Genomic DNA, 13321 nt, shown 5'->3' with positions numbered 1-13321 from the left:
CCTCTTGGTCAGAGACTATGATATATTTTTAACAATTTTATGGGTATTATTATTATTATTGTTATTATTATTATTTTTGTGTGTGTGTGAGGAAGATCAGCCCTGAGGTAACATCCATGCCAATCCTCCTCTTTTTGCCTAGGCAGACCGGCTCTGAGTTAACATCTGTTGCCAATCCTTCTCCTTTTTTTCCCCCAAAGCTCCAGTAAATAGTTGTACGTCATAGTGCACATCCTTCTAGTTGCTGTATGTGGGATGTGGCCTCAGCATGGCCAGAGAAGCGGCGTGTTAGTGCATGTCGGATCTGAACCCGGGCCACCAGTAGCAGAGCACTTAACCACTAAGCGACGGGGCCAGCCCTATGGGAATTATTTTATAGGGAATTTAATTTTATCACTGAATAAAGACATTTATGGGGAAACTGGACTTTAAGGTCATCCCTCTCAGTATTCTGGAGAAAAATCATGAAACTTCGAAGGTATGAGGCTTGCTCCATTACATTCTAACAGGTCATGTTAACAATTTAAAGTTGAATGTTTGAATAGCCTCTACTCTCTCTGTTCAGAAGAAGAATGACTTTTTCTTGTCTTGAAAACTTCTGACTCCAGGGGCTCTCAGTTGGGCTTCAGAGAGGGTAAGATATTGGTGTTGTATCTGTTTCTCTTCAGCTGTAGGCTGCATCTTCTAAAGATCATAGACTTGAACATGGTCCAATAGATGCATATGATTTGGGTCAAAAATTCAAAGTAATGAACCCAAGATAGGGATCTATAACTTTGGTTCTTAATAAAGAATTTCCTTTGATATCCTCAAGTCTCTGTGATTACTAGTAAAAACTCACCTATGAGTGAAGAGATGTGGTTCTGCTGGCAATGTCTGGTTTGAACATCCATAGTTAAGCCTGCCACATCCATAGGTAGATTAGACTTGACCTCTTGACGACCTCTTGCCTTGGTCTTTGACCTGGGAAAAATAAGAATTTAAAAAAGCTGCTGTTATTAGCACTCCATGCTAGAAATGCCCATTAAAGAGTGACGTTTATTTGGTAAACCAAAGGGAGTATAAGCAGAACAAAGTCAGTAATATCTATAAAATTTCAAAAAATTCTAATTTTTTAAAATATAACTCTATTTTTGCCACAGTGCAAAATGTGTATATATGAATGAAATATCCCTCTGTCCATTTCTTAAGTTGTTTCCATTGACTTGAGGGATTTATCCTCTAATCCAGATTCTAAGTGTGAAAGAACATCTTGGTCCTTCAAAGAAAAGAAGCCATTGAAATTTGATTTTCTTTTAGCTCGCCATCCTACAGGTTTGAGGAATAAATTATCATGTAATGGTACAATGATTCTGAAATGTAATTGTTAATTAGAGGGGTGTAAGGGATGATTGAATGGTGGTTCATCCCCTTGGTCAGGGGTATTGTACACATGGACGTGTAAACACGAATCAGGAAGCTGCTTCAGCCCTGTGACATCCCTGAGAACCACAGTGCAGGAGGATCTAGGCACACAGCCATCTGCCTCGATCTCCTGGGTTACATGTAGATCCAGGGGTCTTGAGAGTGGCGTCAGAGCAGATAACTTTTATCTATTTCTCCCCTTCCTTCTCTCCAGCTTATCTCAAACAGTCCTGACTATCATATTTTAAAGACCAATTATGGTTATTTACATGAGCTGCTTGTTCATTATTGCAGAGTAATAATCAGGCATACCATTAAATATCATTTAATCTACCTAATTAAATTTGTTGTACCTTTTGATTGATTAGAACACTAAAGTTAGTTCAGAGTTTGATATTCACCAAATGTGTTAATCTGCTTACAACTGCCATGTGCCTCATTCCCCTTAGAAGTGTATCTTTGGCCCGTCACAAGATTTTAATGAATCAAATCATCATAAATTAAGATAATGTACTGTCTTTTGGATGATCGGGAGGCATATGGGTCCATTTTGGAAATATGCCCATCTGTCTTTGCTCCCATGGGAAGTTTCTGGTCACTGTGTCTCCACGTGGCTTGCATAAACCCTAGGTCTATAAAGCTTGGTGCCTCTCCTTCTAATTGAGGTAGAAATAAAAGAGGTCAGAGAGCCTTATTAAAGTTTTGGTTGCATGAAGTCTTCAATGAAGACCATCCATGCATATTGTTCTGGATAGCTCTCTGTTCCTAAGACTACTAGTTACTTTAAGGGCTTGTCAGGAACTGTGAATGGTCTGATATTTTACCTTACCTGCAAACCAATAAGTTTGCCTACCATGGTCTTACAGATGCTGGCAAAAGACACGAGACCCATGGGTCAGAGACACAGGACTTAATGACAGAGCAATGGCAGTGGCCAGAGTATCAACATTTGCACTGGTTCACTAAATCCCACTTCCCAAAGGGTGATACGCAGTGGGCCAGGAGACATGCAGAGGGTTGCAAGATCTCAGAGCTTAAGGAACTCATATCTTTGATAACAGGCAGGAAGTCTGCTGACCTATGGCCTGGGGAGGGGTGTTATTTTTATTATACTGGGCAGTAAGCAAGCATGACCTTTGCTCCAGAGGAGGCCACTATTTCTATCTTCCAAGGTTGACAGCTCTACACACGTTCTTGAAAAGATAACCTGGTTTTACTGGCTTTCAAAGATAAGCTTGAATGAGACTTCATCATCATTTCGTTCTTCTGTTACCTTTATTGAGATTGTGCAAATATGCTCTTTTCTCTGTAAAGTTCACTAACTTTATTCATACATAAGGGATGCTTTTGGTTTTATTTATTAAGTTAAAATTTTCTTATTAGAGCAAATGAGGAAACTATTACGTGTTGGATCTGAAGGTATGCTTTTCCAGGAAAAACGTGAAAGAAGATCGGTGCTCACAGAACTTTGCCACAAGGAGTTGATATCAACTTAAATGATTTTAATTTGAATACTGTTTTGTACAACTTTCTTCCATCTTACTTCATCCTCTCTGCTTCCTGTAACTCTCATATGGGAATGGGGCAGTTTCAGGGATTCACTGAACTCATTTACAATATTAAAATGGTTTTTTCTGTTGTGTGTGTGTGTTTTTTGAGGTAAAGTTAACATACAACATTAAATTAGTTTCAGCAGTACAACATAATGATTCAATGTTTGTATAAATGTTGAAATGATCATCACAATAAGTCCAGTTAACATCCGTCCCCATACATAGTTACAAATTTTTTTCTCTTGTGATGAGGACACGGCGTATTTCAAGGTGCAGAAGAATCAACGATGGTGTCATACTTTTCCATATACAGCTTGATGAATTTGGACATAAGTATACACCCTTGAGACTGTCACCACCATTAAGGCCACAAACATATCCATCACCTCCCAAAGTTTTCTCTCACCTCCTTTATTACTATTATTGTGTGGTAAGAACTCTTAATATCTACACTATTAGCAAATGTGATGTATGCAATACAGTCTTGTTAGCTGTAAGCACTATGCCATATCCTTGATCTCCAGAACTTATTTATCTTGATTACTGAAACTCTGTATCCTTTGACCATCAGCTCCCCATTTCTCCATCCCCTCAACCCCTGGCAACCACCATTCTAACCTCTGCTTGTATGAGTTTAACTATTTTAGATTCCACATATAAGTGAGTATTTGCCTTTCTCTGTCTGCCTTATTTCGCTTAGCATAATGTCTTCTAGGTCCATCCATGTTGTCAAAAATGGCAGGATCTCCTTCTTTTTTCAAGGTTGACTAATATTCCATTTCTTTATCCATTCATCCATCAGTGACATTTAGGTTACTTCCATATCTTGGCTATCGTGAATTAGCTACAATGAACATTAGATTGCAGGTATTTCTTTGAGACCCTGAGTTCAATCCTGTGGGCATATACCAGAAGTGGGATTGCTGGATCATATGCTAGTTTTCATTTTTGGAGTAAGCTCCATACTGTTTTCCATAATGGTTGTACTAGTTTACATTCCCACAGGGGTTCCTTTTCTCCACATCCTCACCAACATTTGCCATCTTTAGTTTTTTTGATAATGGCCATCTTAACAGGTGTGAAGTGATAGCTTATTGTGGTTTTGATTTGCATTCCCTGATGATTAGTGATGCTGAACACCTTTTCATACACCTGTTGGCCACTTGTATGTCTTCATTAGAAAAAGTCTACTCTGGTCCCTTGCCCATTTTTTAAATTGATTTGTCTTCCTCTTATTGAGCCAACACAAAAAAAGAGAACAAAATTTCCAGGCATTATGGATGTTTCCCAGTTGATGCAGATGGTTTTGTATTTACAATGGCACCAAAAGATCATGTTTCATGCTTTTTATTCAGCTTGTTATAAGACCAGCAGTAGCTGCGGCATGGCAGATAATCAGGATCTTCTGGGTTTGGAAGTTTACAACATAAATGAGTGGTAAGGAATTTTTTATTAATCCAAGGAAATTATTGAGATCATAGTCCATGGAATCCAAGATTGATAGGTGTAGGAGGAAATTAAGGTGAGGATCGGTGATCTAGCATTACTTCTGATCATGAGGCACAGGTATCTACTGTATGAGTGTTTGAATAAAAATATTAGAGATCAGGAATTTGTGGTGGGTGAAAATGTTTTCTGAATTATTTACTTTTGAACATAACCATTTGGATTATGTGAACATCTGGGATATGGGAGTAAGTCGTTAACAGGGGGTGGTTGATAATGTCACTATTGATTTAACTTCTATGAACACCAAGTGGTCAATGGATTAAGCAAATGAGTAGTCAGAAAACACAGAAATGGTAGGATTTGGGATTTAGTAAAGGACTGGGGACCGACTGTCCTGAGAGGGAGTGCCAGGACTTGTGCGGTTGAGATTGACAAGGACAAGAAGAGAATAGAATCACACTCAAACAAGGAGGGGGTGTTAACAGGATGGAGGGGAGAAATGATCTGGAGGAGCCTTGAGTTTTGACCTTGAGCTTTCTGTTCTTGATGCAAATCTGCCTGATAACATCCCAGGACACAGGTCAGATCTATCCCCGGAGGATAGAGGGAGGGTGGATGTACAAAACAGTCAGGATAATTGTCCTAAAAAGGCAGGCTTCCTTTATCATTTGACCCAATTTCATGATTTATTTTTGTAAGGTAAGAGGAAAAGAAGGATGATAGCCAAGTCTTCACAGAGGAAGCAGCATAACTGTGGGAACCAGTCCAAACCAAAGCCTGGTTTAAACATCTCCATCCCTTTGAGGATGTCTAGTGACATATTCAAGAGACCAGTTACTAGAAGTTCATCCCATCCTGGCAATGAAGGGTCTCTGGGAGGACACCTTGGACGAACCCCACCAGGTCTGCTGGCCCGAGAGACCACAAGGACTCAAGGCCTGCAGCAGTGCAGGACAACTAGTAAATCCTTTCAATCTTTCCAAAGCGTTGGAAAAACTTGCCTCTAGTCACACAGGTGAATCCCTTCCAGCTGTTTTCGCAGGTGGTCTGCACTCCAGGTCCCATGCCCACTCCTGCCGGTCTTCAGATTTGGCAGAGATGATTCCAGGAGCTGATCTGGGCATTCCACAGTTCCACTGCCAACAATTTCTGGCGACTGAGGAAGGTATCAGGAAGGAGGAAAGGGCAGTGAAGAGCACAGGAGAGAGACTGGTGATAGCACTGATGGTGAACAGACTTGCTAGCAAGGCAGAGAAAGTGAGGGGCCAAGAAGGCCGTCTTGACAGCAGACGAAATGGAGCAGGCACCTCCATTTCGAGAGTGTGAGGTCTCTTGGCAGCGTCCCTAATGTTTCCTTGCTTTGAGCTCTTGAAACTTTGAAATATACCAATATGTTTCTTTTATTAAACTCTGCTGCATGACAGAAAATATAGACAGTGGTTTCTTTCTGAGGTGAGAGGTTGAGTTTCAAGTGAGGAGAGAAAGATCTTCCTTTTTCATGCTGTTCTCTCATTTTCCTTTACTATGTATGTTATTTATTTGTACTTTCAAGTCATCAGCGAGTTATCAACGTCACAGGATAATTCAGTTTTGCCCCATACAGTCACAGTAAAACCTACTTAAAGTGGATTATTCTTTTTGTGTAATATTCCAATAGATTCCAAAATATTATTTCAAAAGCACTTCGATGTCTATGTTCTCAAATTAGATATTTACTTTTGGTCTCCATTTTTGTGTTCCTTCTTGCATGCTACTTAATAGTTGCATCTAAGGAAATACCAGATTTCCCTCAGTTTTTTAGATCCATATGTGTTGGAAATTTGATTCATGAAGATGGATATGGCAGCTGGGGGATCATGCTCTTATCAAAAGAGACCATTTCGGCATCAGTAATCTGACAAGAACTCACTGCTTGTTGAGATTTAATTGTCTATTTGAGGGATCAAGCTTTCGCTTTGGCACTTCTCTTTCTCTTTGGAGGCGAAGTATTGCCTTCCCAGTCTTTCCATTACCAAATCACTTTCCTGGGTGGCTGTGCCATGTCAGGAAGGGCCTGGGATGCCGGGAACCAGGAGTCATCCTCAGCTTCTAGCTGTCCTAAGAAGGCTTCCCTGGCAGAGTCCAGCCTGTGTGTCTGGGTGACACTTGTAGCCATCAGACAGGAGGTGATAACTCACAAGTGCCAAGTGATTCATCTGGCCCTTGTCTTACAGGGTGTTTCCAAGGGATGAGGTTCAAAATGCCACTTGGTAACCCTTTGAAAGCCCTTGTCGTGGGGTGGGTTCTCGGTGTGAGCTCAGAGCAGTGTCTATTCACCACCAGATGGGAAGCATTTCAGTATTTTAATTGGTAAGGCTGTGTTCATGCACGACCATGGATCATCAGTTCCGTGGCATTTCCTGCTGGACCTCCCAACACCCCTGTCATGCCTCATCTTTCAAAGCTCCAAACAGGGTTCACACCCCATCAGGTGGTTGTAATGTAACCACAGCACAAGACTGGGGGAAAAAACAAAACCACGTAGGGGTGACACACTTTAATGGCTCGGGCCCCATTGCCCCATTTGGACAAGTTGGCAACATCAACACTGAGTGTGTAAACTGGAGGATTGTCCAAGACCGTGGATCTCAGAATGACACGGCCTCAGAAGTCACCTTGGACAGCAAGGGACAGTGTGGGGTCACTCACTGGTCAGGATTATGGTCCCTTATCCTGGTAAAGTAGAGCTCACCCGGGATCCATCAGGCCAAGCCAGGGAGGAGCCTTCTAGGGAATTTCTGCCCTAAAGTGAATGGCATAAGGAAGGCAGGTGCGCTGGAAATCCTGGTTCACAGAGAGCGGTCGTGTTTATGGAATGAGACCCAGTGGTAGCCTTAAAGCTGCATCACAAATCTTTCCCATTGGATACAAAACAAGCAGGAAACAGAATTCAGAGTCCTGGACAAGGATCCCAGCAAGATTCAATTCTAGGTCAGTAGAGAACATGGAGGCACTAGAGGGGTCTCAGGAAGGAAAGTCCTGTCTGCCTTTAGTCCATTTGCACATCACCTTTTCGGGCCTTGTCCTCTCCATGTGCATGTTCTGATCTTTTTATATTGTTTTCCCCACTTAGAGCTGATACAATTCCAGAGATTGAACTAGAAAACTACAAGTTCCTAAAATTTGGTCAAAAGAAACCTCAACAAGAGAAGCAGAAAACATTCCCTCTTCCTCCAGAATGTAGAAAGGCACCCCCTGCCTATGGCACGACCTGGTCCTGGGTAGTGCTGTTTTAAAGACACCCACATTTCAGTGGTTGTTGCTTTGCCTGTGAAAGTACCATCAACCATTAAATCCCAAGAGAACGGGCGGGGGACCGTGTCCACCCCTGGAGCAGCTGAATGATACTGAAATGAACTTGTCCTCGGAGTTAGGGGGAATTGGGGATGACGTCACTAGCCAAAAAAGGGGCTGGCCTTTCTCCCTTCTCCAACATACAATAAGTTGATGACTCAGAAGAGTTCTTGATTCAAGGAGAAATGTGAGATTCTGTGTCTCACTCACATGCCTACAGAAAGCGACAGAACCACACCACAACTCCCAAGCTGTAAAGGGAACAGGACTTTAATATAATATTCAAATATGGCATTTATTATTTACAACAAATAACCACTGACCCTCCCCAATGGGTGAGTAGGTGCTGAGGTAGAGATGTCAGGGAGCTGGGATGGGGTCGTCCCTTCTCTCTTGGGCTTCAGGGGACCCCAGGAATCAGCTTACAATGCTCCCCTTCCCATCAAGTGGGAGGAGCTGGCCCGGTGCATCGCAAGCATCCCAACTGTGTCCCCGCTGCTGAGGATGGGGCTGTGATCAGCCACTGGTATGGGGTTCGGCGTTGGGCCCTGGGGGCTGAGTAGAAGAGTCCGGTTATCTTCTGCGGCCTCCCTCTGAATCATGGCCCCCCACCATGTCCCCACTGCACTGGGTGCTTCAGACCCTGTGCTCAGTGTTGTCAGCCACCAGTACCCCATTCTTCCCTGCCACGTGAGCGATCATTTAGTATCACCTATTTCACAGAGAGGGAAACGGAGTCTCAGGAAGCTGAAGAGAGTCACCCCAGTCGCAGGACTGGTCAATAGTGGAGCTGGGATCCCAGTGCCAGCTATCCGACTCCCCAAGGCCACGCTTAACCCGAAGCCTTTCTGAACCCCCAGGAGTCAGTCACCCCAGCCCAGACACTCACTCATCCCAGACCTTGATGATGGCCGGTTCTTCTTGGCCTTGCATATTTTGCAGGCCAACTAGGTCTAGGGCTCTGGCTGGCAGGACAGGTTGTAGCTACAGGACAGAGAGGCACCTGTGAGCCTACCAGGAACCACACCTCAGGTGTCCCCCTACTGCCTGCCCAGCAGCTGGAGTCTGGGTGTCCCAGAGGTCGCCATGTAATAAGGCCGGGGGATGAGTGGGGGACAATGGAGACAGGCTCTCTGGACTGGCCAACAGGGAGGGTCCGCCCCTGCCCTCACCCAACTCCTGCCCGGCCTCACCTCTCATTCTCCTTGAGCAACTCCATGTCTTGGAACCAGGCCGCAAATCGCTCCCTCGTGTTTTAGGTTGTAATTCTTGGCAGCCTCCTGGAGCAGCAGGATCTTCCTCATGACTCGGTATTCCTGGGACCAGAGGGAAGGAGAGGATGCAGACAGGGCCTGGGTGGGGGATGCTGCAGGGGCCTTGTTGGAGGTGAGGAGTGGGTCAGGGGACCAGTACTGGAAACCATCCTTCCCTCCAGTTCCATCCAGGCTCTACCAGTTATCAGAATGGGAATAATCAGCCCCTCCTCCAGGAAGATATCCTTGATGCCATCCTCCCCTCAACCCACCCGCCAATTGGATGGGTCTCCCACTCCTCTGGTATCAAACTCTTCCACTTAATGTAAGATACAGGGGGTGAAACCAGGGACTGTTCTGCCCAGAAGGTCTCTGATTTCCACCTCTTTCCCCTCCCCTGCAGGGAGTGCCACAGCTGCTCCTCAGTCCTCTTCTCAAGGTTGATCTCATTCCCCTGGAAAGTAGACAGCCAGAGTTCATCAGACAGAGCCCCCTAGCCTGACTAGCCCCTATGCCCACCCCTTCTCATGTTGCACTACTGCCAGGTCCCCAGAGGGGGCCGGGCACGCAGAGAAAAGAGGACTTGGACCTAGGCCGGGCTCTGGGCTCCAGAGTAGGAGGACATGGGGGTGAGACTGAGGGACCTGGCAGCACAACTCTCTCTGATGACAGACTTGGAGGCTGAGGCCTCAGGCAGAGGGGACTGCTCAGCAACTTATGTGCTGCCTGACTTGGGGGGGTCCGACTTCTCTCTTCCTTCATGGACAGCATAGGAGTTAGAGGCTGAGTCCAGCTCAAATAAAACCTCACGCAGCTGTGCCATCAGGCAGCTTTGAGCTTCCCCAGCCTAGGGAACTGGAATGGGTGTCTCTGGCAGAGCCTCTTTTCACTCATCCCTAAGATGCACCTGATGCCCCAGCTCCCAGGGGCGGCTGCGAGGCTCTCATGAGAGGAGATGTGCCAAGTGCTGAGAACTCAGAGCTCAGTTTGGGGGCTCCCGCATCCCAAGGCTCAGAATCCTGGTCCTTCCTTCCTAGTCCTCAGGTTCACGCACCTCGAGACAGTCACCCATCGCCAGGTGCAGCATCAGCAGATCACTGAGCAGATTGCCAAGATAGGGGAAGACACCCTGTGACATCGAGTGTGGGTGGGATGAGCCCTTGCTCTCAAGTAGACTCCATGTAGACCCTCTCCTGAAAAGTCCCCACCCTCAGCCTCCTGGCCCACCACAGGCTTCCCACGAGGAGCAGCCTAGGATCCTCAGCAGCCTCCCCTCAATTCTTCCTCCCTTCACACCCCAAGAACACCACACTCCTCCTCCTCACCCCCTAGGGCCGGCTTCTGGCAAATCACATGGTGTGCCTTCCCTGGCCCTCCCCAAAACAACCCATCCTGCACCAGCTCTTCCAGGCCCTCCTCTTGGTCACTTCTACTGGGGGATTTGGGCACTGTGGCAACAAGAGAAAGGGCCCTCCTCTCTTGATTTGAGGCCTCCAGCTGGGAGCGCAGAGCCCCTCCCCCACAGGCACACTCACCTGCTGCTGCTGCTTCTCCTGCACTCTCTGGGGGTTGCACCCTGGGGGGGCAAACGTGAAGGGCCCCTCCTGTCAGGGTCAAGGACAGTGTCAGCGAGGCGATACTCCCCTCACCCCATTTCTCTCCAGCACCACTGGCCTCCGACACTAGACATCTGACTTGAGTCAACTGGTATCAATGTCATTCCATCCTCCAAGGTCTTGTGATTCCAGAACAAGCCCAGCTACAACTCTCATTCTGGGTGTGAGCTTGGGCTCGTGGCCTGGCCTCCTTGAGCCTGTTTCCTCATCTGGAAAGTGTGAGAACTCCAGCTACCACACAGGCTCTCATGAGGACTCAGTGTCACAAGACTGTCATCCTTGTTCTGGCCCTCACCTCTCCAGGTGGAGCAGGCAGAAAGCTCCCACATTCCTTTCCTCCCTCTTACCTCAACACCACCCTGTGAGACCTGCACAACACAATCACCATCCCTCCATTTCCCTGATGAGGAGACAAAGGCCCAAACATGGGCAGAGAGGTGCTCAGGGGCCCACAGAGGAGAGGCCGCTTGCCCCTCTCAGCCAGAGGCCCTGTTCCAACATGCTCGCCTAACCCCCAGCCCCACCACTGAAAACAGTCCTGTCCCTTGAGTTCTCAAAGCTTGGTCCTGGGCCGAGTCATGGATGGAGAGGATGGGGTGTCTTGGGAGTCTGGTTGAGTGGCTCCTGCCTGCCCCAGTCATGTGGAGTGTCTGGCCCCCAAGCTGGGCCAAAGAACATGCCAAAGCCTTCTCCTCCCCAAGGAACGCCTCAGGACATTCCCCTGCACTGAATCCTTTTTTTTTTTTTTGTGGGGAGATCAGCCTTGTGCTAACATCTACCAATCCTCCTCTTTTTTTGCTGAGGAAGACTGGCCCTGGGCTAACATCCATGCCCATCTTCCTCCACTTTATATGGGACGCTGCCACATCATAGGTCGACAAGCGGTGCGTCGGTGCGCGCCTGGGCCCCAAACCGGTGAACCCTCAGCCGCTGCAGCGGAGTGCGCGCACTTAACCGCTTGCGCCATGGGGCAAGCCCCTGAACTCTTTCTTTATCCACTCAGGAACTGGACCCCCAACGTGCCACCTCTGATCAACAGGGAAGGGGATGACAGGACATTTTGATTGCCTGTTTACATGAGGCTCCTAACTTCCTTTCAGCAGGATCCGCTAAGAATCCATCAGTTGCCTAGACGCTTCTCATAAGCCACCGGGGGCATATGTCATTGCCAACCAGGCACTCAGGTTAGACTCCTGTGGTTCACTCAAGTGACTGCACTAGGGGTCCAGGGGGGAGTCCCAGAATGCACACACATCTGCCACCTAAGGATGAGCAGCCTGTTTGTCCACCTGGGCCATGGGAATCCTCTGCCATGCACATCCCTGGGGCAGGCAGGCTGCAGCCCCTTGGAGATGTGGTGAAGATAGAAGGAACAGCGGGGTCCTGGCTTCCTGAGGATAGTTTTAGGCTGAGGGCTAAACTCACACTAACCACCCAATAGCATGGAAGAAGCTACATCCTGCAGGATGGACATACATGGAAGCCAGAGACCTGTTGATGGTGCCAGCTCGGCAACTCCTCGTGGAACAGCCCAGCCAACACCATTGTGTCCCATGACCAGGGCCTCCCGCCCACAAATGGCTCCCCACCTGCCCATGGGCAGAACAGATCCCTCTGCTTGTTAATCTGCATGAGATAGACGGGAATGTTTCAGAGAAAGTTCAAGGGAGAAACTATCAAAACCACAGCCTGCCCAGCGTCCCTCCTCCACACCCCTCCTCTCTTTCCAGACCCCCAGCCTCCACTCTACCTTGATCATCAGGTCTCTGCTCAAGGACTTGTCTTGACTATTGAGTTCCTTAAGATTTTCAGGGCTCTCTCTCAGGGGAGGGGAAAGAACGAGGGATAAATTTAGGAATAATGTGAGGGGTCTGAATGCAAATCACTTTTCTTTGCAAACCCGAGAGATTCAAACTGCCTGGAGGAGTGTTCTCACTGGGCTTCTCTGAGCACTAAGGTCTCGTGGTACTGGGAGGGGGCTCTCCTGTTGGTCACTGGGGTCTCCACTCCCCAGCTCTATAGAGCAGCTCTGTTTTGACTGCTTTGAGTTTCAACTGGGCATAGAGTTCTGTTGCTATAAACACTTGAAAATCTCCAATTTGGCTCAACTTAGTACCTGACACTCAGGGAAGCCAAGTCCTGAAGCAGAACTGGTGACTAAGGACCCGGGAGGCTTAGAGACCCCCTGCCGAGGCCCAGGCCCTGTCCCCAGCATTTGCTGCCTCCCAGGAGTTCCCAGCTGACTGAGGGGCCAATGGCAGACATACGGGAGATTCCCCCATCCACCCTGGTCCTCCTATGGAGAGAGGCCTACCCACCGGGAAACTTCCCCCGTGTGTTCTTCAGGTGGCTTGTGGAGGTTTCCTGCAGAGCAGAGATGACAGTGCAGGGCGAGGAGAAGTTCTTCAGGATCTCGCACTCCTGGGGAAGGGAAGAGAATGAGCTGTGAGGTGGGGCACTGTAGCCCAGCTTGCTCTTGCTTCAGTATCCTTCTATTTAAATCTCCCCTCCTGGATGAGACAGATGCTCAGGAAGTCCCAGAAGGGCACATTTAGGACCCAAAGAGTAACACTCACAGGGAGCAGGATTTTAGCTCAACCCAGGGAAGGAGCAAGGTAGGAAGTGAGTATCTTCTCACTGGGACCTGGAGTCAAGGTCAGCGGGCCCCTGGCAGGAAGGGCCTAGGGACTGTGCAAGGGATTAGACCACACAC

At 47.4% G+C, this 13321-nt stretch overlaps 1 protein-coding gene across 1 annotated transcript in view; it reads right to left on the bottom strand.

Moving 5' to 3' along the window:
• LOC131415035 (uncharacterized) overlaps positions 1–13321 on the bottom strand; it is a 260753-nt gene that overhangs the window by 115778 nt on the left and 131654 nt on the right. Inside the window, exon 4 of the mRNA XM_058556491.1 lies at positions 12100–12234. Within this exon, the coding sequence (XP_058412474.1) occupies positions 12100–12234 (135 nt within the window). The remainder of the gene's footprint in view (positions 1–12099; positions 12235–13321) is intronic.

The sequence above is a fragment of the Diceros bicornis genome, chromosome 15, assembly GCF_020826845.1.
Source record: "Diceros bicornis minor isolate mBicDic1 chromosome 15, mDicBic1.mat.cur, whole genome shotgun sequence".
Lineage (NCBI taxonomy): Eukaryota > Metazoa > Chordata > Mammalia > Perissodactyla > Rhinocerotidae > Diceros > Diceros bicornis.
This window is presented reverse-complemented; position numbering and strand designations above follow the sequence as displayed.